The sequence below is a fragment of the Scomber japonicus genome, chromosome 17 (assembly GCF_027409825.1).
Source record: "Scomber japonicus isolate fScoJap1 chromosome 17, fScoJap1.pri, whole genome shotgun sequence".
Classification (NCBI taxonomy): Eukaryota; Metazoa; Chordata; class Actinopteri; order Scombriformes; family Scombridae; genus Scomber; species Scomber japonicus.
The window spans coordinates 15563452-15588674 of record NC_070594.1 but is presented as its reverse complement, the minus strand read 5'-3'; the positions used below and the strand labels follow the sequence as shown (position 1 = coordinate 15588674).

At 38.6% G+C, this 25223-nt stretch overlaps 2 protein-coding genes across 2 annotated transcripts; one reads left to right on the top strand and one right to left on the bottom strand.

Moving 5' to 3' along the window:
* Window positions 1-4733: 4733 nt before the first annotated feature.
* mrps18a (mitochondrial ribosomal protein S18A) lies at window positions 4734-10355 on the top strand. The gene is made up of 6 exons (XM_053337526.1): window positions 4734-4894; window positions 6530-6561; window positions 8511-8615; window positions 8717-8840; window positions 9640-9712; window positions 9821-10355. The coding sequence occupies exons 1-6, from the start codon at window positions 4747-4749 to the stop codon at window positions 9963-9965; spliced, it is 627 nt and encodes a 208-aa protein (XP_053193501.1). The 5' UTR covers window positions 4734-4746; the 3' UTR covers window positions 9966-10355.
* A 207-nt stretch (window positions 10356-10562) lies between these two features.
* On the bottom strand, window positions 10563-14040 carry rsph9 (radial spoke head component 9). Its single transcript, XM_053337517.1, has 5 exons — window positions 13762-14040; window positions 13498-13666; window positions 13006-13135; window positions 12695-12841; window positions 10563-10723 (listed from the first exon to the last, which is right to left on the bottom strand). Exons 1-5 carry the CDS (start codon window positions 13986-13988, stop codon window positions 10563-10565), a joined length of 834 nt encoding a protein of 277 aa, XP_053193492.1. The 5' UTR covers window positions 13989-14040.
* Between the last annotated feature and the right edge of the window lie 11183 nt (window positions 14041-25223).

Genomic DNA, 25223 nt, shown 5'->3' with positions numbered 1-25223 from the left:
GTTTTGCCTTTAATGTTTTGGTGAACACTGAAGGGCCCCTGGTGATAGCTTCTGCTCAAGAGCCTAAACACAAAAAGACCTGCAACAGGGTTGTAATAGCTAAACCATGGGATCTGAATAGTTGAATTTGGGGTGGTACCTCTAATCAAAATCACTGAATTACACAATCTGACCGTTGTGGCGTAGCTTTCATACTTCCTTAGATCAAGATTTCTCCCATTGAGAATGTTTTCGACAGAATATCTCATTCCCATGCAGATGGAATGTGTGGATTTGCTGCCATCCAGATTGATGGGCACAGTCTGGTATGCAATTAAGGCATAGCTGTCACTAAGAGGCTTTCCTGGATGATTAACTTGTAAGGGCTGTTGCATCCAAGGAAGTCAACTGAACACAATTAGCCTATTTCGAGGGAATAAGGTTTGGTTGAAGGCCCCCACTGCTTGCAGAGTGAGGTGAGAGGGAAGAAGCTTCCCAAAGCAGACAACTGGAAACAGAGGCACTGGTTTCATTGACCAGGGAGCGGAGATCAAGGTCCACAGTGACGATCAATGTCAATACGCGTCCATCGACTCCTCTGCTTATTTGATGTTGGGTAAAGCTTCTGTGCAAGTGACAGAAATCTTTATTTATTCAAGTACCAACAAGCCCTCCTTCCCCCCACCTTCCCTTACGTATTTGGGTGTACGTGCTAAATGGCACTGGCTTCTTCAACGAATTTGCTGCTCTTTGAAGAGGCTCTTATCCCTGTTTTCCCTTCACTTGGCCTTCTGTGAATGCCAGGTTCTGTCCTCTTTCTCACACATACACACACTCATTCAGTCATACCAGTAAATACGCACACAAACACATGCTCCCCTGCATCTGTCTCCCTCAAATGCACTTTATGTATGACAGGAGAGCCTCTGAATCCATTTTTCATGCAGATGGCATTCCCTGTGATAGCTCCTTGGCTCCTGAGTTGTACTCTTCAAATGTTTGAAAACATTTTTTACTCTCTTTGCAGTTTTCTTCCCGCCAGGATGCTGTTTTTGTTTTTCTTTGGTGCTGAGGTCCAGTCTCCTTGTTTGAGTCGTGTTTGTCTGACCTTTTAAAGGGTCACTCCTGGTGGCTGGCAACAAGTAAGTCAATTAAAACAGGGGGGAAGTTCTGAGGAGAATGAGGAGACAGTTGACTTGTTTCCATCAGAATCACTGCTCTGCATAAAAATCAGTCCCCTGACTGAATCCAAGCTACTCCATCTGTTTTAAATGAAAGAATCCTGCTTCACCTGCAGGAGCGACTACACAAAACGTAACAGATGACTAATATAGGCTCTGAGGGATCTTTTTATGTGGCACAGGGGTATCTCATGCTGTGCTGATTTGTGCAGCAGTGCCCACATTAGTTTCCCACCATGGCTGCCCCTGTTCTTAACTTCCTCCCTGTGCATGTTGCCATGACGCCTGCAGCGGCATTCTCACAACCACATGGTTCTCAGTCAACTGCAGTCCTTTTTACTAAAAGGCTGTCTTCAGATGGTCATGTGACTTATGTAGTGACCATTGGTATTAAAAGGAGCTGCCACAGTCTGACTTTGTTCCAATTACTATCACTTTAATCATTTTTTTATACCTGGCTCACAATACATGCATGAATTTTAATCTTAGAGTTGATGTATTAAATTCAGACCTGCTTTAATGAATTATTTTGACAGCTGGAGCAGTCCAAGTTAAGTCAAATATTCACTCTCCGTTTAGCCCAGTTTTTGCTCTACTAACTGTTGAGACATATCTGGCTCTTTAGTGGCACAATACTCCACGTTGTATGCCAGCTGTCAGCCAGATATACAATAGGTTTGTCTGTGCTTTAATAGTGCTGGCTACTGCAGCTAAGGACAATGTTGATGAGAGTAATGAGACTGAGCCACAATACAAAAGTACAGTATGTCTATAAAACCAAAACAATGAGTAAAAAGACCCTACAATGCTCTGTAGAGCTGAGGGGAGTTGAGAGATAATTATCTATGGGTTTTTCACTACCGGCTACCTCTTTCACATATCGTTTCATCGATTGTCATTATTAAAAATATTATTAAAAGCAGTTTTAATACCATTGTATATTATTCATGTGTTTTACCAAAATATATGATGTTTAACTTTGTAGGTTTTCACATTTTTTATTTGTGCTTTTGAGTAAACTCTTGGTAGCTAGTTAGTGGATGACTTAGCTGTCAACATTCTTTCATTATAAATCTAAACATGAGACATTTGTATCTAAAATGTTAGTTCAAGTTTGGGGATCACCCTAAAACATCTCAGTCATGATTTAGCCAACTATCAATATCAATTGTAATGACAACGGTTCCAGATTAATTTTAAGCCAGCCTCAAAGTATCCAAAAAAATCCAGACTATTGATAGATACCAGACCTCCCTGAAATGACTTTTTGCAGGTTGGGATGTCTATTTAAAGTGTTTTCAGTTTCATCCATTTTTTGGAGGGTGTGAAGTGCATTTCCCATTTTAGCTACCAAAGCTCCGCTGCCTTATAGCCTCTCTAACTCTGGTCCTGTGCTGTACTCAGTGTGCTGTGGGGGAGTGGCCAGTGGCTAGAGCGGCAACAGCAAATGTGTGCTAACCCGTCTACCGATATATTTAGCTATTTTACATTCCTTATCCAAACAACGTCAAACTTGGCACTGCACTTACTCGTGCCCGTAGCAAGACACCTGTCACGTTTGAAATCAATTGGATGCACGGTTCAAGAGATATGCGAATAACAGACAGACAGACGTTCCTGTCATTTATAGACAGACAGATAGATAGATAGATAGATAGATAGATAGATCTGAGAAATCATAACATCCTTTATCAGACTAATTTGTCCAATATCTTAAAATAAATTTCTAAGATGTCTACTGTCTACAATTTGCAGTATTCTCTGCATTTTTTGAAGTATTTGTTTTTTTAAAAGAAATTCATAACCAGCTTTCTGTCATAAATTAGTTTATTGTTGTGCTATTTTCACCACTCTAAGAAGAACTCACATGTTCGTGAAAACAATGACGTATATCAACAGAGAAAGTGCTACACGCTCACTGAAGCTCAAGGCCAAACAAATGTAACTTTCAGATGATACTTTTTCCTTGAGACTTACCCTGTGAACAAAAGGAAACTTGTTTGCAAAAAACATCTAGTATAACCACACAAGGGGGCAATAATCCACACCATAAAATTTTGCAATTGTAGGCGATCCTGCAAAAGAAGGTTATGTTTCATGAAGGCTGCGCCCAGATTTATCATACAGCCCATATTGGCACAAGACTAAGTTCAGCAAGTTTACTCAGTAAGGGCTTCTGTAAGTGCAATGTGGCCTGCTTTGCTTCCTTTAGGCAAGCAGATGAAGCCATGAGATAAATCCTGAAAAACAGCAAACAAAAACATAGCAATTGGGACAATGGCATAGTGTTCTTCATGATAACACTATCAAACATCAAACTCTTTATCTTCTCCAAGTTGCTTTATCTGCCCCTGAAGAATCTACCTGTACCCTCTGCTTTCTGCAACAAAAAAGTTTGGCATGTTCCTACACCGCTTTGCTCAGTGCCTCTCAGCATGAATAGAGACGACTGACATCTGTGACCCCCTCTCTTTTATGAACTTTGAGCATCTAAACAAAAGCAACAGGAAAATGAAAATACAGGTAAAGGTACATGCTGGAGTTTTTTATACACATCAGTTATACATGTAATCTTGCTTGCAGACAATAACATGGACATGCGCTATGATCATTGATAGTGGTTTTATATTGAATCTCTTGTGGCCTTCAAAAAAAATCTATCTCTAGGTCTGTCTGGATGCCACTGTCACTAGATCCTAAATGTCCCTTGGATCCACATTTTTTCCCCCTCTTGTGTTTAATTTTGTGAGATATTGTGCTTTAACACTTTTTTGTTGGTGATTGTAGATTAATCAGATTTAGATCTTGACTCTGGGTGTCAACCATTTATGTGTAGCTATAAATAAACTCATCTGGTGTTGATAAGGAATTTCCTCTTGGCCATGCAATAGTTTTTGATTTTTAAAGCCAGAATACATAAATTTAATAAAACATAAAGTTCATCCACAGGCACGCTGGTAATTTAAATGGATCTGTGTACTTGTGTAGTCCAGGGTTATTATTAGTTAACTGAAATGAAAATAAAAATGAAACAACAAAACAAATACAAATTACAATGAACAATGAAAAAGTATCATTAATGGTTAAAGAATAAAATAATAAAATGACTTTACACAATATGGTGCCTTTAATAAACAATGAATTGGTAAACCATATTTGGTGTCATGTATTGTATCCTTTTCAGCTTCTACAAATCAAGGCTTTCCTTGTACCTGCAAAACTAAAACTTGAGACTAAAACTAAATAAAAACTAAACTAAACTAGTTAATTCCTCAAAATAAAAATAAAAATAAAAATAAAAACAATTTAATCACTTTAAACTAACTAAAACTAAACTGGGGAAAAAAAACACACATTGAAAAACTGAGTAAAAAAATAATAGGGTCGGCTCGGTCCCTAATAAAAACAAATTCAAATTTCATACTATAATAACCCTGATGTAGTCTACTTTATTGTGTCTTCACCTTCTTCTTACAGTCTATGGTCTTCACCATAGACTGGATAAAAGAAGGTTCACCGAGGGTGTCACTGGCTTTCACTCTCGCGAGATTATCAAACAGGAAGAGACGAAGGTCAAGGAGTAAACATGGCAGCCAGCGGTGTGTTGAGGTCTGTCTGGACCTCTTTTGCAGGTTTAAAACTTGGTGTCACCGGCAGCAACGTGAGCGCTCTGCAGAGGATAAACGTCCCCCAGTTGTCAGCATTTGCCATTCAGAGCAGAGGAATCCGCCAAGGTGACACTTTTATTCAAACGATGCCATATTAGCCCGGTTGAGCTAACTAGCTAACGTCATCACGTTAACATCACGTTACTCCATTGATTGAAGCATGTCAGTGTAAATATTTTATGTCATAGAATATCTTGAGGTTTGCGTACTTTTATTAGTCCATCTCAGTGCACACTTGTTCTGAAAATGTTGCTTGAGCACAAACATGTTACTTTCTGAATGAGGTCAGAGTGATTCACTTTCCAATATTACAAAACGCCTCCCCTTACAGCTACTTTTTGCAGCAAACTATCATTTTCATTATGGATTAACGGTAACCTGTCTAATACTTGATTTGTTGTTTGTTTGGATTCCCATTAGTTGGGACAACACGATAAGATCATTAACGTATACAGTAAAAACAAATACAATCCGAACAAAACCATGTGTACTAACAAGCAGTATGACCATGTTTACAAATGCTTTGAGCTACAAATTGTTGTTTATTTTAGAAAATGTCAAAAGTTATTGCAAAAGCTATCGTGAACATCAAGGCTGCGTCTGTCTAGGAGTACAGTGAGATTCTAGTTCAAATGTTGTATAAATTCAGCTCTTGTAAGTCAATTTTGTCAAAATCTGTGTCACATCTTTAAATGTGTGATACATGTAGGTTGGTATCTGTAATATTGTGCACACAGTGCGCCATTTTAATTCTATTTTTGTCAAACAAAATGTATACATGTGACATTTCACAAGTCAGTAATGCTTACATGTCCCCTCTAGACATGTTTTTAAGATGTATATAAAACACTCAACGTGATATTTTACAAAACAAGTTCAGTTATCTCATTACAATTGGGCAGCTGTGGGTCAGATTATCAGCGGTTGGATTCCTGGCTCCTCCAGACCACATGTCAAAGTGTCCTTGGGCAAGATACTGAACCCCAAATTGCTCCCCAAGACTGTTCATTCAGTTTGTGAATGTGTGTGTGAATGTTAAGCTCCTCCTGAAGAGCAGGTTGGCACTTTGCACAACAGCCATCACCCTATGAATATGTGTCTGTGTGTGTGTCAGGTGAATGTAGTATTAAAGCACTGTCAAATCCTTAATATAACATCTTTTCCTTTTCCCTCATTACTTATATTTCACTGTAAAGTACATTCTGATTGTATGTGCACTAAATGTTTCTACATCTCACTTTAATGTGAATTGAATGCTGTGATGTCACAAATGATGCTCGCAGGGTCCCTTAAACTAAAACTTTCCACTGTCAGCAGATGGATGTGAAAACAGCTTTCAAGTGTCAAACTCTGCACAGTGATATTAAACATTCAACTGAATTAACAGGAAGAAAAATGCATTTTGAATGGAAAGACACTTTAAAAAAGGAAGCAGTTGTCACCTAAGCACATGGTGTGTCTTGATTGCTGTATGTAGGCCCTGTTTGTTATAAATTATGATTTAGCTTGACAGGAGATCACATGGTTACTGTCAAATCAAAGCACTACCACTGATTGTATTTACTGCCACCACCATCTCTGGACATATCTTTCAAAGATTGTGGTGGCCGTTTCAAAGGTCAGGAATGCAGTATTAAATAAGTAACTGCAATATTTGTGTTCATGATTAAGACCTAATGTTTTGCAACATCTGTTTTACAGTTGTGGAGAATCAAAAGGGGAAAACAATGACTGTAAGTACAACCAGACTGATGTGAAACTGATAATGACATGATGAGTTGTTTTCATTATTAGACATTTAGTTCCTATCAGTTTGATTAGTTTTAAGTAGCCTGTGATTTGTTCTGTTGTCTAATAGACACAGACTCACAAGTCTGTCTCTAAACACCTCACTCATAGAGACTGAGGAAGATCTCCAGAGTTTTGTTGGTAAAAGCCGGCATAAACAATTAGAAAGTTAAATGCATTTAAAAATCCCCAGACTAGGTAGTATCATGAAGTATCATGAAATCTAGTCTAAAGCTTTGACTGAAGTTAACTACTTTGCAGTACTACTAACATGCTAATTTCTGAAGAAAAGCTCATTTGTTGTAGATGCTGTTCATATAAGATCAATAATTTGTAGTTGCTGATGCCTTACAGTTGGTATTGTGTTTGAGTGATTACAGTAGACAAACAACTGTCCTGAGATGTTTAAGGACCATATAAGAGGATGCAAACGCCACTTTATATGACAAAAACATGGTTTGCACTGTTTACACAATGTATCTTAACTGTAGCTTTACAGCAGGGCCTCTCAGGTTGGAAAAATGCAATGATGTTGACCATATATTCAAATGTTGTGCAACTTAACAGATTGATTATATTTTAAAAGTGTCAGCTTTGGGTTAAGATTACGTCATTAAAGTCACAAGAGAAACAAAGAGCCTAGAAGTGTAAGATCCACTTTGTTTCCACAAGGAGAGGCTTTCTCAAATGTGAGGAGATGCAACAAAGAGCAATTCCTTTGACCTGCAGTGGCACGCCTCTACAAACAACAGTTATATAGCAAAGTGGGGGTGAAGGTCTTATAATTCAAATATAGGAGTCACTACACTAAGGGCCTGATTTACTAAGATCCCAAATAGTGGGTACTAAATTGCATGCACAGTGCAATAGATTGCCCGTTTCGTTTGCGTGCGTTTTGCGGGTGATCTACTAAGAATAACTGCGTAAATGAAAACAGGTGTAACAGGGTGGAGACAGCAGTATTTAAATGAGGATTTTGCATGTCTGAATGGAGAGTTTGGACAAGCAGAAAGCTACAAGCGCAAAATGAAATATGATCAGGTTCTAGTGGAAGAGGTTAACTAATATATTGAGTTATAACAAAAACAAATATTACCAGAAAAACCGACACATGGGAGAGTATTTGTGACAAAGTTAACTCTTCTAGTAAAACTTGAACTTTATTTATATAGCACTTTAAAACAACCACAGCTGAAACAAAGTGCTGTACATAAATAGATAAAACAACACATGAACATAAAACAATTAACAGGAAATAAATACTAAAATAATTGTTTATTGTTTTTAAAACAAATTAAAAACAATAAAACAATAACTAAAAAAAAACAAACAAACCATAAAACACTAAAACAGGAGCAGAGTCTCCTGGATTAGCCAACCAAAAATAACCAAAAATATTCCACTCCAAAATTATTAATAGAGGTGGAAAAACTCTGTCCTGTGCATATTCTGTCATTGTGCCTCCGTCTCCTCCTCTCCATAGTGACAGCAGTCATCTGAGCGCAGTGTGCAGCCAGTTAATACCTGTCCTTCAAAAGTATTATTTATAGACACAGTTAGCGTCAGTAAAATTACCTTCAGGTCTGGTAAATCACAATGTGTGTGCTCAATAACATATTTGCATTTTCTCCTCCCTGTATTTTGCACACTAGGGTTGAAACGTCCCATATTACATATTGATTATGGCAAACGTACTAAATGGACAGCGCGTACTATCTTACACAGTTGAAAGATGCAAACCTCAGTGCGCAGCGTTAGTAGACGTTTTTTGCGGGTGATGTCAAGTTTGCACACGTTTTTACACACGCAGACCTTTAGTAAATCAGGCCCTTAGCCTTTATAAGGAAGCTACCATAGTGTATTGTGGACTAACTGTAGTAATGTAACCTATCAGATCGAAGGACAAATATTGGAAATACCAGCAGGTCCACAGCCGCCAAACCCTGCAGCCAAGTGCCCCATTTACAGATGGAACCTGCAGCACAAATACAACTACACGGTAAATGCATCTCATAGCTTGTAATGATCAAATAAGACATTTTGATAAGTGTGTCAGCCGTTAAAAGTGCCTGATGTTCATTCTTTGTTTTTCCCCTCCAGGATGTCTTACTGCTCAGTCAGTTCATCAAGTCAGATGGAGGGATGTTGCCCAGGAGAATAACTGGTCTCTGTCTAGAGGAGCATCGCAAGATTGCCATATGTGTGCAGATGGCTCACAGAGCAGGTCAGTATTACTGCCTGCTCCATTTCTGTGTTGTATTGTTCTCTCCAAACTCAAATTTCCCTCACATTTTTGTCTGTTCTTATACGTTAAAATTACAACTTTAAAATTATTCAAATGCAGTTCATTGTTAACAAAAAGGCACATACAGACTTAAAGGCATTGAATCCAACACTGTTGAGATGGTGAGAAGTTGTGACAGCTGGGCCAACACATGAACAAATGATCCATTCTCATCTGCTTGGAGACTTCTCTGCAGACCACATATTTATTGCAAGTTAGAGCACTGAAGCAGAGTTTTGTCTGTCTATCATGAATTCAGTTACATTGATTTCAGACACTGTCAGCTGTCAAACTGATAAAAACATAACGTGGAAATGAAACAAAGGCTTAAAAGATTAGTTCAGCATTTTGGGAAATACTTTTCTTTCTTGCAGGAGAAAAAAAAGGTTTCAGCATGTAACTCGTCATAAAAGCACAACTTGCTGTGTTTACGTTGATTTTTGTTTACATTCAGTTCGGTCAGAGCCAGGCTAGCTGTTTCCCCCTGCTCTTAATCTTTATGCTAAGTGAAGAATTGCGTCCTAGTTGAGGATAATACTGAATGTATAGACATGGGATTGGTATCAATCTCATCATCTCAGCGAGAAATCAAATAAAAGTACTTCCAAAATGCTTATACATTTAACATGTAGCATTAATAGAACCCAACATTAATTATTATTTTGTTCCTTTACCAGCTTTACTGAGTAATGGGTTCTTACATTATTAGAAATTACTTTTGTTTTCCTGCTTGTTCAAGGTCTGCTTCCTGACCACAAACCCAAACTTCCAGAGGGCCACGTCCCAAAAAAGCCTAAGCAACAACTCAACAGGTGGTGTACATGTCTATGTGTGTTTCTCAACATTATCTATAAATGTTCTGGATGAGTAGGTCCCAGTGCAACTCAAACTTAAAATTGTATCTGCTGTTTACTGTACAGATACCTGACCCGCTGGTCCATTGACTCGGTAAAACCCATCTATAAAAAAGGACTGAAGTGGTGTAAGAATCGCATGCCCGTTGGCCACCCAGCACTCAAGGACAATGTACGTTACAGCATTAAACCAGTTTACACAAAACACTGAAGGACAGAAAACCACACGAATCAGCAGTGAAACTGGAGGAAGGTTGGTGGGACCACAAGGAAGCAGATTCTGGTGGATTTTCACTCAACCCGGTCTTTCAACCACATCTGCAATCTACACTGACTTTTGACATGCTGCCCTGGGAAAAGATTTATCCATCTGTATTTATTGTACCTTTTGTTTATTAAGCTGCGTCATACTTTCAATGAATCATGCTCTGCCCCACCCAGAGCCATCTATTCTGTCTCTGTTGGTATTCAAAAAGCCCTTGAAGTGACAACTTAACATAAAGAGAGCAACAAGTGGGTCAGTGTCACGTTTTCAAAGTAGGTGGTATGTTGACTGTGTATAATCAAAGCAACACAGATGTGCAAATAAAATCTGTCTGTTTACCCAACCTCTCAACATGTGTTTACTGTATAGGAAAAGCTTTTCGCACGACAACTAAATGGAACAAAAAGCTTGTAGTTGCAAACTGTATCACTCTACCTCTTTTATTAGTTTTTTTTGGATCAGACAAAAACAATTCTGCTATATGTTGCATTTTGGTTTTGAGGGTTGATGAGAAGTCGCTTGAAATAAGTTTAAGATGTCTGTTTATAGCATGAAGGGAAGGTCCAAATTCTTGGTCCCATCACCAATGTAGATGTATCCATGCTGCGGTGTCATTGGCACGTGGTAGAAAGTCAGGCCAGGCCACAGCAGGCTGCGAATCACACACACTTTGCTGGCACATTCAAACTGAAGACTCCACGACCCTACAAAAAAACAAAAAACGATTATATAAAAATTCTAGGCTCCGTTTATTAAAGTTAAAAGCAGACTAGTAATTCATGGACCGGTTTAATTGTCTGCATTATGACCTTTTTATAAACAGCTGCCTGTGGAGAACATTGATGTTTATTGCAGGATGCTGCCACATCATGTTCACAGACTACGATGAATTGAAACGGAGACAACAGTAATCTTTGGAAATCATTCCAAGAAGATTATACTCTTCACATGCTTAGGCAGCCAAGGAACACTCCAATAAATCAACCCTTTGTGTTTTTGATATCTGTAGTCAGTCTAAACCTGTTTCTTAATATTTTAGGGTGTGACCATGATCCCAAGACCCCGAGACTAAAAAACAAGAACTGGACCTGCTGGTACAAAAACAAAAAAGCCATTTGATTGCTTTACACAAAAGGGAGGTAGTTATAGTAGATTAGATTGTGGCGTGACCGCTTTTATGCATTTGGACTCATCCGGCAAAGTATGATTCAAGTAAAAGTGATTTTGAATTTAGGCACAGTATGTGTAATGCTACACATAATGTCCAGGTTGTAACTGCAGGGAAGGGAAACCTGAAGCCATAATTCTTGAGCTGCAAACTGTTTCCTGGATTGTTGTGGAAAATAGGGGGAGCCCAACTTAGGCTCTCAGAGGAAAACACCTGCCTTCTCGTGGAGATACAACATACCGCATTTTCCCCGGTGTCCCGTTTTTTAAAATGTTAACTCTCCCATTTCAGCAAAAGGAAGTGGCCCTGCTGTTACGAGAGCTGCTGCAAGTGTGGCATGATTACAGCTGTGTAATGTCTGCTGCAGTGATGACACTGCTGACGTCCGTATCAACTCAAAGAACACACACAAGCACAGTATACACGTGTAAACCCTCTTAAATCAGACATCTGTTGCATGTCAGGTCACGGGCACTAAATATTTTCCTCTTTCTTTCACACACTTAAACTTGTAGATCCAGAGCTTCACTTTATCAAGATTCACTGTGGTCTGGATTACATCCAGCTAAACAACAAACTTAACACACTCTAAATTCATTTTATGGTTTTCAGTGTCCTATCATATGTAATACTGTAGAAGGAGCTTCCCAACAGCATCTGAACACACAAAACGACTCATCCTTTAATCTTTTCAACAATGACAAACTAGTAAATTACCTACATCAAGCACATGAGGTGAAATTGAAACACTTCCTGCCTGTAAAGTGCTAATTTTACTTACATTTCATTACACTGATGCACTCTGGGAAATATGTGGCAATCATGGAAGTTTTCCATTGTTTGTTATTAATAGTTTTAATCTTGCAAAAACCCTGCTATGATTATTTGAGCTATTTCAGTTTCATCTCCTACGAACCTGAGCAATCCCAGGGATCATTTCACATTAATTTGGCTGCTGGTAGACTATATCCTGGTAGTTTTTGGTAACAGAGCTGTTACTAATTTTCCAATGAAGAACTTAAAAGTCTGTACATGGGTGCATCTGTCAGGCTACGAGACCCCTGCACATGAATCTGGATGAGAACATATTCCCAGAAAACCTATCCCATCTGGAAGGTCTGTTGACATCTCAAGGATTGGGAATTTATTTCAAAAGTTTATCTGGTTGCTTAACCCGTTTTACTGTTACATGATTGCTTGGATGAAATACCGTTTGACTTTGTCAGATAAATCAACATAATGATTAATGCTGAATCACAGCTCATTCGATCATGATGTAGCACAGCAGTTGGAACCCACCTGGCTCAAAATATGTGTGTGTTATAATCGGATGACCTTTTCTCTACTGGTTTGACTTGCCATAGTGTCCTTACAAAACCTCTTAGAGCTCAATGATTACAAGACACACCAAAAACAGTGTGTTTGTGTGCTGAAATACTGGCAACAAATCTTGAAAAATGTGATATTTGGTTGCATGGTTACACGTTACTGACTTCTATCGTTTCACCTTTGGGAATGTCATCGCTCAGTACATCCAGGAAGTCGATGGCTGGGTTCAAATCAGCCATCTCCAGGATGGATTTCTTCTTTAGATTCTTTGATTCAGAGAGGTGAAGGAAACTGTCAAGCTTTCTTGCCTCTGAGTGAGAGAGACCTGAGGAAACAATTCACAATTCACTGACATGAAATATATATATTACATAAAATAAATACCATTGTAGCCGTTCTTAATGAAACACTTCAGGGTCAGTTGCATGCCGCTGCAAATGTTCACACTCTGTAATGAGACACAACATGTGGCAGAGTAATCTATATTACCACCAAAGCTGCGGTTCATCTGGACCAGGCCGTGTGCACTCTTGATGAAGGCGCTGCGTGGTACCACAGACACTTCCTCATCAATCTGATGAACTGTCACTGCCAGCCTCTTTTCCTCATTCACTTTGGTCTGAAATTAAAAATGGTCAGGAATTTCATAACGGTACAGATAGCGTTCATTTCAGCCAGGAAATTGAAGAACCTCATTACCTCATATACTGTCATTCATCATCCATAGCAGCAGCCACTCATTTGTTTCGTTGCAACAGTGCAACCCGTGAGACTGAATAGAGCTGTATCTGTTGGCCTGTTGCTGTGTTTTTAGCAGTTTCTTCTTTATAGAACTGTGTATTTATTTTGGTCCCACATGTGCACTTGTTTTGGCTGTCATTACTGCTCAACGGAATAAATTATGTGCTCACAGTAGACAGATGGATTCATAATAATCAAGCTGTGAGTAATTTAACACTGTTTATTGTTGATCATACTTACCACTACCTCCTCCTCTACAGCCTCCTCCCCCTCTCCTTGCCTTTGGATCTCAATGAGCTCATACACGTATGAGGGGTCACCCATGAAGCGACCCCTTGCCGCTTTGGACACTTCCTCAATCATCGTGTGTGTGGCAGGGGGAAGCAGGAACCAGTCCATGCAGTTGAAGCTGAAGATAACAAACAGGCAGACAGATTTCACACACGTTAGTGGAAGAAATACACTCAGTGCAATGATTTGAAATCACAGGTGAAATCATCTTACCTGTACAGATTCTTTTTATCCTTCATCTCATCTTCTCCTCTCCCTTGAGCAATATAGTAATCCTCCTTTAATCCCAGAATTTTGCCCCAAAACAAGACTCTCTGGAACTTGTAGTTTTTCGTCAAGATCACCAGGGAAGTTTGCAGGGCGGTTCTTTGCTCAGTGTTTAAAGTACATCCGGTACCCGCAACGAGCTCCAAAGAATAATATAACGAATTTGAGTCCATTGTTTGTGTTCTTATACTGTAGATATCGATACTGATTAGCGTTATCTGGTTTGCTTGTTTGCTAACAGCTAATGCATCTGGGTCGTTCCGAACGCCAGCTGGGTAGCTAATGACAACAGAAGTTGCTGGGGTGGTTGTCTTGGCAACGCCCGAGCCTTTGAAAAGAGCCCCCCCCCCTCCCTTTTTTTGTAAAAGAAAAAACTTTATGGCGTGTGTGTTTCCACCCACAACACATCCCTGTCAAAAAGAAAATCAAACAAAATTTGATAACACATTGTTTTTTTGTGATGTGTTTTTAAAAAGATAAAAACCTGTTTGATTGGAACAAGGGCGACTCGGGTCTGACGTCACGCGGCAGCTCTTCAAAATTTCTGATATAAATTATAATAAATTTAGTTTCATTTGCTGATAGGAGAGAAAATAATATACTCTGTGATTTATAGTGTTAGAATCCTGAGAATGGACTTTACAGTGAAGTAGTAGACCAGGAGATAACTTTGTGGAAAAAGACAAATTATATTCAAAGTAGAGTACAATATACATTTTAAGACATGCCTGTAGTAACACAGAACACACCACATAAAGATAATAATAATAATAATAATAATAATAGTTCAATTGAAAATGTTTTCCTGTTTTTTAAGAGTCTAGGGTCTGTGCTGCTCTCAGATTGTTAAGATGGCTGTTCTACAGGCATTGTGCAGCAGAGCAGAAGGCTTGATCCCCCATGCACTTTTAAAAAAGCCAACATATATTTTTTGGCCTAAAACAGTAGTTTGTCAGTAGTAGTTGTAGTAGTAGTAAGTAGTTGTTAAGACTGACATTTGAGGCAATGTTAGTTAGCGTAACAAAGCAGCAGTTGTTTGCTTCAAAACAATTTGGTGAATTATTAATGCAGTAAGTTAGGGTTAGAGACAACAATTTTGTTCATTCTTGTGTCTGTGTTGTGAAATGCAGGAAAGCCAACTTTCCGATTTGGCACTTCTCACTTGAAGTCTCGGTCTGGTTGTGCTGCCTGATACGTTTTTAACTGACCTTTAATTTAATTAAGTTGAAATGATAAGGGAATTTTATTCAGAGTTGTGTTGTGCAGTATGTTGTAAATTAATGGAGAGGGCAACCTACACATTTTCAACATTTAAACACCAACAGCTTAACAGTCATTAGCAAAAGCTAGCGACCAACTGATGCTCACGATGCTGCATCAGGCTAAAAGCAAGGCTGACCTAGACTGTTGTAGGTGTTATTTGTTGAGTTGCATGTCCTTAATTTATATAAATTAATTGTAATTCATCCTTACTGTAGCAAAATGTAATGTAACAGGACACAATATTATATTGTCAGTCTTGTCAACTCAAGTGTCCAGCAGTGTTTACATTGTCATTAAATTAATACACTGTTTAAGATTTCTACTGACTGTTTTGCTTATTCCCAGCAAATTGTCACCTTTGTTTTTCAGATTGAAATGAATGCATTGCAAGTTCTACAAGTTCACCCATGCTGTTAAAGCTGTTCTGCTGAAACACTATTGACTTGGCCTTGCATCCACACAGACTGCTGTTGCACTTTTAGGACCATTAATGCTTTGAAATATACTTAACTTTCAAGATTACACAACACAGGACTGTCCCAAGGCAAGAGAACTTAACATTTCAGAGCTGGTTGTGTGAAGTCAAGGACATTTGCTGTAAAAAGACAATATTAATTCATTTGCATCATCACTTTAGACGTAGAGAGATAGTGTTGCCCATTCGTAGGGTGCAGCTTTGAAACCAGTCGCCTTAGCAGCCTTACTGTTCATACATTACAGAATCATAAAAACCCTAAGCTAAGAGATTTACTGACACCAGTCAGGGGAAATAAGTGATTTTCAGTCTAGTGACACAGACCAGCCACGTAATGTTAATCCTGAAGCTGGATTTTCATTGACAAGTAGTCCTAGATTGGATTTCACAGAAAAAGGTGAACCTGATTGTGTACAGAATGTAGATTCCGAAATTCTCAAGCACAGGTTAGTTTCCCTTTTTCTTCATATGCAATAACTGCAACATGTGCCGAAACATGCAATACAGACAGTTTGGTCCCTTTCCAAGTTTCATACAACTGCAATTCTCAAAGAGGTCTTTGCAAAACATAATATTGAAGTTGGGGAAGAAATTGTTCAAGAGTTATGTAACATTGTGTTTGAAAAAAATCCAATACGTGTTACTACATCAGAAAAAGTTACGTTATCAACGGATTATAGGAGAAATAGATATTGCAGGGAACATTTCTCCATCATTGAACCAACTGAGTTGTTGTACGACTGGACTTCAAGAAAAGCCTTCTTTTATGTTTCTGTGAATCTGGTTATTGAGCTTGTAATGAATAGAGTAGAGTTTCTGGAAAAGCTTGTTTTCAGCCAAGCGTGTACTCCAGGGTATTACAAAACTTTTCAAGATGGTAACTACTTTATGCAAAATTAACTTTTTGGAGAACAGGAGGTGTTTATTGCATTATTATAGATGGTTTTGAATTGTGTAACCAGTTAGGCACATGAAAGACAGATTACTGCTGTTTATTGGGTGATTCTTAATTTACCCTCAAAGTTTTGTTCCACTTTACTCTCAATTAATTTAGCTATCCTTGGAAAGACTTGTGATGTTAAGCAGTTTGGTTATGAGAAGTCTCTCAGTCATTTAATTTCAGGGGAGTTTCAATGTAAACAATTTCTGTGGATTTTGTTTGACAAATCGAGGTGAAATAGCAACCACTGCAATTTCTGATTTTCAGCTATGCTCCAGAGAATATCACAATACATTTCTGGTACAACTTGATAATGAAAATGTTCCACGTGTAAATGGTGTTAAAAGTGAATGTGTACTAAGTAAGCATCTGTCTTATTTTCACCCCGTCCCTGGTTTTACATATTGCACAACTTTTATGCAGGTGTTATTCCGGTTGAACTGTCTTTGTGTCTAAGAAGTTGATTTCAAAAGGCTATATTACTTCAGACAGAATGAATAGCCTAATCACTTCATTTCCTTACAAATATTCAGACAGGGTGAATAAACCAAAGACAATTTATAAAGCAAATGTTGAAAAGGGCAGTATAGGTGGCAATGGCCAAGAAAATTGGACTCTGTTACGATTTCTCCCTCTTCTCATTGGGAAGAGCAAAAACCTGCATGGGAGATATTGATGGACCTCAAAGAAATTGTTGAAATTGTTCTCTCACCTATTTTTTCAGAGGAAGTATTGCACTACTTACTACAAGTTGTCTGATCACAGAAGGCTGCTCACAGACACTTTTCCTGATTTTAGCTTGTACCCAAAGCAAGCTTCTACGCTGCTTTGGTCAATTGGTGGAATTATGGACAATGAGACATGGGACCCGATATGTGGAGGGTATGATTCTGTCATCTGGACACTGCAGTGGACTGCCAGAATTCTATAAAATAGTGAAAGTGGCCTTTATTGGCAAAAAGCTCACATCTTGGTACCTTGAACTGTGGGTCTTAAGATTGTGGAGAGCATTTATGCATACACTGAGTTTTTTGATCCTGAGGCCCTCAACAACCATTGTCCATTGGTTGTATACACACTAGGAGGGAAGGTGCTGGTGACTCCAAAAGTGGCCTGCTCCATTGAAGTGACACACAATGGTAAGTGAACTCTAATTACACTTTATAGACAAAACTCTGTTGCTCTCACTCTTATTTTCACTCTTTCTCCCATTCAAACACGATGCTGACATTCAAGGTTCATCCATAGTGATTCAATCATAATATTACTGCTTTACCTGATATGGTTGAGTCTAGGAGATGAATGTGAGGTTGTAGGGTTGTCAGCTCATATGGCTCACCTGTGCAGACCATAAAGGCACATACATGGCTGCATCAGCTTGCTCTGTCTGTGGAAACATCTGCTTTTCTTGTTATTTATATTTGATGTACTTGTGAGAAGCACATTTCTCCTGTATTATAATGATGCTTTGCAAGTAGAACTAACACCGTCTAAGACCTTGCTACAGTACATTGTTTATTATTTATTTTCAGGAAATTGTCTTGTTTTTCACCTTCTGCAACCTAACTCTTGTGTCTTTTTTTATCCTTTCTTGTGACACAGGCTGGATTATTGCTGCTGGTGAAAATCTCCCCAAGAATGTCCCATAAAGTAGTGCTTTCTGAAGTACCTGAATCAGTTGAACAGTTGCAAAACTTCAGGAAAATATTCAACTTCAAGACAGCTTCACACTACAATATGAGGACCCAGACTCTATTAATTCTCTATGTAATTTGATTTATATCCATGAGTTGTCAACTGAACTTGCAGATTCTTTGAGACTCCACCTCTTGCTCATCAAGAGTCAGACTCCATTGATTAACAGTTTATCCAGCAGAGAGTCACCCCAGAGTCCCTCCTATCTGCCAAGTGTCTCAGAGTGGCCTTCATCTTTTCCCATTCCATCCTTGTCCTATGACGTGGAGTTGCGCAAAGGCAATGAGGCAAATGAAGAGACCAAAAAACTTATCACCATAACAAGAGACATGAAGATAGACATTTTGGACAAGATTCCTCAGGCAGGTTTCAGGAGAGATTGTCCTTCAAGATCTCCCTGACCTGCCAACTGCTTTTGCTTTGGGCTGATCTATGCTTTAAGATATCAGGTATACATTGGAAACTATTCAGAAGGTTTTCATGGAACTTGGAACAGACCTCTCTGCAAGGGTCAGATCCCTCAAAAACAAACTCCTTCAGTGAAGTTAACTGATAATGTTGCATCTGGAATTGTTCCCGTCTAAAAGTCTCCTTCTGTCCAGCCAACACCATGATAATTTACTTATCCTGTTACGTACTCTCAACTCTTATCTACCTCAAACTCCCACTCCCTCACATTTATCTTCTACATAATTGGGTTTTTCTTAAACACATTATATGTTAAGATTCAGTGTAAGATGATGACATATAGTATTGAGCAGTATTACAAAAGCATTTGCTGATCATTTTGAGACTGAAAGTGATTTTATCTTACATCTTTTATCTTAGAGTAGATTACTCAACATCAAAGAGAATTCAAAGTTATTACAATGTAAAATTATAAATTGCAACTTGTGGTTGAGTTAACAAAAATCAGAATTCAAAGTTGAGCAAACTCAAAACAACAAAAACATTTAGTTTAATTGCCCAACTTAAACTTGAAGTTTGTTGCATGGAACTTTTTTTATTTTTTTGCAGTGTGGTTATTATAGTATGATTGTTACTGAGAATTCGGAGTAGCCAGCTTCTGGCAGGTCTGAGGGTGTGGGTGGAGGTTTATGGTGTGATCAGTTCCTGTAGATAGTGAGGCGTATATCTGTTGATGGATTTGTATGTGAACAGCAGGATTTTGTAGTCAACCCTGAAGGAGACAGGGAGCCAGTACAATGTAAACAGAATTGGTATAATACGTTTGTGTTTTTGCATTTTCATCAGGATCCTGGCAGCACTGTTCTGAATGTACTAGAGCTTGTGGATGCTCCTGGCAGGGATCCCTGGGTAGAGGGGATACATGCGTGAACAAGTTTGACCTCTCAACAGCAGTGAACTCTGCTATAAAGTTATCTTGGGTGCACCTGAGCAGGTACTGTACAAACACACACCTGTGTAATAAGAGATGAGATAGAGGTCAATTTAAGTGTTTCCATGACCATCATTTAAGTTAACTTACCGACTCATGACATGAACTTGCAGCACACAGCATTTTGTCTTCCTTTGGGCTTACTGCAATTCCATGAATAGGATTTAAGGCCGGAAAGAGAGCAACCACAATGTGTGTGTATGTGTGTGTGTGCTTTAGGGTTCAGCCTATAGAAATGATTTGTCCACATCTGAAATAGCTTAAACATAAACTAGCAGGGAGGAAAGGAAGTGAAGGAGAGGAAGTGTAGGAGAGGTGTCATTGTATACTGTGTGATTTTGTCATTGTGTTGAGTATTTGTGCAGTCCATTGCTTTCTGAATCACTTAAATCATGACCTGATTAAGCGTTATTATATTAAGATATGAAGCTTTTGCTAAACTTCAATTAGGGAACTTCAGTCCTTCTCCTGCTAGTGAGTTAATCTTCCTGCTCAAATCTTCATTCATTTTAATACATTTCCAATTTTTAACTAATTTCCTCTTTTCTGTGATGTCAAAAGCTCTTCTCATTCACAAATATTATTCATATCTGATCGATCAGATGTCCTCCAATCTGATTTTATACCTCATGTTTTTCAGAGTGAGTGCTAAACCATCTACCATTATGATCATCCGACTGTCAAGTGACATTTAACTATGCTCATCTTCCAGCCGCTCCACTGTCTTGACTCCAAGGTACAATCCTCTCCTATCTCCATCAACCTGCGTTTGATTAGGATGCTTTAACCGTGTCTAATTCATGAAAAGTCTAATCTCAAAAACCTTACTCCATTGTTAGCTCAGTTCTTACAAAATATTGTTATAAACTGCTAGTGGTATTTCTCATAATGACGTATCCTGAACGCAGTGGATGTCTATTTACAGAAAGAAAGAGAAAGAGTAATGCTGAAGTCAGTCTGGCTCTTCTTAGCAGCATATGAGCCAAATCATGTTTTAAGCACTAAATGAACATCGGTTGTTAGGTTTATCTTGGCTCACATCCAGCAGTCTCAGCCAGTATAAGCAGTGTGAAGCGGGCTTAAATTACACTTGGAAAAACATGATTGGCTTCTGTCCAGCAAATGACTTTTGACAGGTCTCATAGTGCGTGGCTGATCTTGTGCTTGGCAATCCTATTTAGGTCTCTGTTTTATCACCCTTGTCAACATTTTTAACCTCATGTCAGAACCATCTAAAGACTTTCGTTTTCATGATTTGCACTATTTATAGTTGGCATTGAATATTCTGCAATCGCTAGGCAAGGACAACTACACTTGTTTTAGATACAAGCCCATTTAACCTTAACCCTTCTGCATATACCATGACCTGAATGACTGATTATCTTCACATCCAGCCATTGAATGTATTTACATTCTGAAATGAATTCTCTATGAAGTACTTTTAATTGTTAATGACGGGGGCTGCAATTTCCATGCTTCTAATTGCTTTGAAATGCACAAGGGGAAATGATGCAACACATAATCCAGTGTAATGTTATCTCAATGTTATCAGCCTCACTGTTTACTGTTAACACTGCCACTACTGTGTTCAGAGAATGTAACGTGAAGCAGCATGATAGGGACATTTAGATTATATGCATGCATCGGTTCCTTTGAATCCCTTGTGTGCGTGTGAAGGCCATTTGAACATGAGCTGACTTTATCATTAGGCAAGGCAGGTCCCTGGGGCCCCCAACTAAAAGGGCCCCAAACAGCTTTAGATTTATTTATTATTTATTATGATGTTTAGACATGAAAAATATTGAATTATGTTCCTATACTAACTCATTGTTCCCAAAATAACTTACAAAAGGTCCCTAAAGCACTTAAAAAAGGATAAAATACTTATGCTTCAGAAGAAAACATTGTACTACATTTATCTGACAGATAAAAGTTACTGGTTACGTTACAGATTCAGATTTTACTCAGAAAAAAGAATAGAACATTTAAAAGATGATGCATTCATATTGATTAAACTATCCATGTATGCACTATATAAGAATTAAAAACTCTTTCTTCTACAGATGTTAATTTAAGTATATTATGCTAAAACTACCTCTCTCTTCACTTTTAAATAAACATTTGAATGCATTAGGAGTCCCCACTTGATAACAGTTTTGAGTACTTTTTTACCTCTGCCAATACCAACATTCCCAGTCAGAGAAAGTGTAAACATAATACAAGACAGAGTTTGACTGGGCCCCCCAAACCACTAAATCCATCCCTGAATTTAAGCAAAAACTACAATGTAGACTGGTGGTAACTGCAGGATAAAAATACTTTGAATATAAATTGCAGATCAAATGCTGACCATTAATAATATCAAAAATCGTCTTTGATTTCATGAGTGTAGGGTTAGAACTTCAACTTACAATCCTCCACTCTGCTGGCTGATGCAGTCCACCAACAGAAAAAGGAGGGAGAGTGGGGTGACTTTTCTACAGAGTACCCCACACAGAAGAGAATACACACATGGGACAGCCCACTCACACACACACAGACAAACGCACTTTCCACTTGTTGCTCAGGATGGCACTTCATTAGAGTTGGCAGTCTAGGTGGAAGTTTTGGGTCTGGAAGCAGTAGTTATAACAGAGCGACACACACACACATACACATATACACACACGCACCGCTCCAACTCTGTTTCCCAATTGGCCCGAAAGGAAGTGAGTCTTGGAATTTTACCATCAGTGGTCTGTTTCTGTCCTGGTCCCGCTGCTCTGGGAAACTCACCTCCCGGGCGACCAGCGTTGCCACGGCACTAATCCTGACAGACAAAAGATGGGAGTGCCACAGAGCACGATGCTGCCAGAGGCTCTCATTGGTTGGCACAAACCCACGCGATGCCCTGATTGGTCAGTGCCATGTTTATATACAAATTGGAGCAGTCAGAGGTCACATCCATCGATCTTAGTGGTGACATGAAGGAAACCTGACCCCAAAACCTCAGAACTCTAAATGGGTTTAATTCCTATTTCACACACACACACACACACACGCACGCATGCATCCATGCACACACACACAGTGGCTCTTTTTTAAAGTTCATTGGCCTGGGAGTGCAGAATTAAGTGAATAGGTGTCTGTGGTATACAAAAGCACAGACAACAACAATACCAAGTATGCACTGAGGGCACTGGGTTCAGTGGGCTGCACACCTACACTCAACACACAGAGGTTTTGGATTAACATTGGGTGAATATTTTGATCCAGAGAGGGGGTGTGCTGTTTAAACAAGTAATACCATACAGTTTCATTTCACCTGGGGTGGCAACAAACAATAATTATTATAATTTTATTGGTATTCCTCAAATTTCAAACTTTGTACTTTCACTTTTAACCCCTCTTCTCTTTATATATTCTTTTAGTATCACTTTCTCCATTTCTATTTCTGCTTGTCATTACTTTTTCACCAACTGTGCTCTAGATTAGAAATAGACGGGTATATCAATCGGGCCAATATTTTGGGTGATATTAGTTTACCATATACTAGCTGACAAGTAACAAGAAATTCCAGTGCAGAAATTCCAAAGACATGTTTTAGATAATTAATAAACAGTGTCTACCTTGTGTTTTTCCCCACAGAGCAATATCATTTATTTTTCGACTGTAAAATGTCCTGGTTAGTATATCCCGATGACAATAAAACAAAACCATGGGAATGCCTTATTTTGTGGAATTTCCACATAATTTTCTATCAATGTCCAAGATATTTCCTGGAAATAATGATGTCATCTGATACTAATTATAGAGAAACAAGACATTTGGTACATTTTAAATTCATTTAAAATGATCTTTAGTCAGTGCACAGCAGATTAGCTAAACATGCAAAAATATAAAATGTGTCTGCGGGCAAGAATTTCAACATATCAACACATATGTAGAATAGTGTTCAATAATAAATGAAGATTGAATGATGTTCTCCTGGGATTAAATGAAGCTATTCTTTCAAAGTCACTTCTACATTCCCTATAATTTGTACCAAATTACAGAGTTTAATTCCAGGAAACTTCTTGGAAATGGTTAGAAATGTATTAGCAAATTACAGACCCATAAAATAGTTTCAAAAGAACTTAAGGGATCCCAAGGGATCAAACATGTTTGACAGTTATGTTTTTATGTGGAAAAATTTAGATATCATTGTGATATTTCAGACCATCACTGGTCGGGCTCTACACTAGATAAATAATCGAGGCAGAGACTAAGGATGGAAAATTATATTTTGCAGTGTACTAAGAATGAGTGCAGTAGTTTATAGTATCTTACTCAGCCCATGGAAACTATTATATAATGTATTCTGTGGCTTTTCTATCTAAAATTTCAACAGCCTGCATAACAAACTGGGGGCATAGTGTTTGAAAGACATGCACATTTACAAGCAGTGAGGGTATAACAAAGGATTGTTGACATGTACTAGGGACAAAGATCCAACATATACAGTAACCCTCCCGGTGCTTCTATTTTAAAGGGGACATAATATGCTTTTTGTGATTTTCTGTTATCTTTATACTGTTGTGGTATCAGATGTCCAACAAGTTCCATAACTTGTGGTGAACATGTAACAATGCTCCCTTAAAGTCAGAAACCCAGGCTTCATTGAATGCATGGTTTACAAAGTTACCTCTTCTTCCTGCTCGTGATGATGGCATATTGTTCGCAGATGCCCACAAACAGCCGTCCGTTGGTAGCCTTTGTTGGTGAGATTGTTCAGTGGGTTGTTTGTGTTGCCCACTTGCATTTTTCGGATAGGACTTGGGTTCGAACATGTACAAATGTATTTGAGAAGTTGAAATTTTGAGTAAAGAACGACAAAAAGAAGCAAAATACTATGACTGTAAATGCTATGACTTACGGGATCACCGCAAGTCTGCCAATGGCCAGTTACTGGAAGCTGGCCAATCAGAACAGAGTGGGTTCATTGAGAGGATTTTTTTATTTTAACTGTAAGCATTGCAGTAAAATCCCATTTTTTTCACGTCTCTCACAAGTGAATTGGAAGAATTAGGTTGAATGAGAGGCATAGCACCTTTGTGCAAAACTAAACATGAGTAATATAAATCCATGTGAACATTTGAACAAGCTGTTTGAACATGAGATGCTACAAACCACACCCAGTTTGCATGTAACTGGACAAAACTTTAGACTTTCACACACTCATTACAAGAAGCCCAGAACCATGTGACTCAAAAACTGAGCCAGTGAATTAATAGTGTTTAACATTGGGTCAAAGTTTGGTGTGTGGTTTTGGAAAGCTTTACACTGTAGTTCTGGCGGGAGCTGGACAGAGCTTCCCAGGCTCCTACAGCCATAATGAAAAAAGAAGCCAGCAGAAGTTCTCCAAGGTAAAGTGTGCATTAAACACACATTACATGCACACAACTCACAGACGATATATCAGGTGTCTGATATCAAACATCTCTTTCTCAGCTCATCGTTGGAGTCGCAGGAGAATGTCTGTAAGTTATTAGTGCCCCCGCATCCTGACCCTGCACAGTTTTCTCATGCGACTTTGTTGAGTCTTTTCAAATCTGTCTCCAACTCTTTTTTGCATGAAAGTCATGCAGCATAGGTTTGTTATTATTAGATTTTTATTA

Coding starts and splice junctions, on each gene's coding strand:
- mrps18a (XM_053337526.1), top strand. CDS start 4,747: ATGGCAGCCAGCGGTGTGTTGAGGTCTGTCTGGACCTCTTTTGCAGGT. Junction 6,562..8,510: donor AAAAGGGGAAAACAATGACT/GTAAGTACAACC, acceptor GTAACCTATCAG/ATCGAAGGACAAATATTGGA. Junction 8,841..9,639: donor GCAGATGGCTCACAGAGCAG/GTCAGTATTACT, acceptor TGCTTGTTCAAG/GTCTGCTTCCTGACCACAAA.
- rsph9 (XM_053337517.1), bottom strand. CDS start 13,988: ATGGACTCAAATTCGTTATATTATTCTTTGGAGCTCGTTGCGGGTACC. Junction 13,136..13,497: donor CTGTAGAGGAGGAGGTAGTG/GTAAGTATGATC, acceptor TTTTAATTTCAG/ACCAAAGTGAATGAGGAAAA. Junction 10,724..12,694: donor GAGCGATGACATTCCCAAAG/GTGAAACGATAG, acceptor GTTTTTTTGTAG/GGTCGTGGAGTCTTCAGTTT.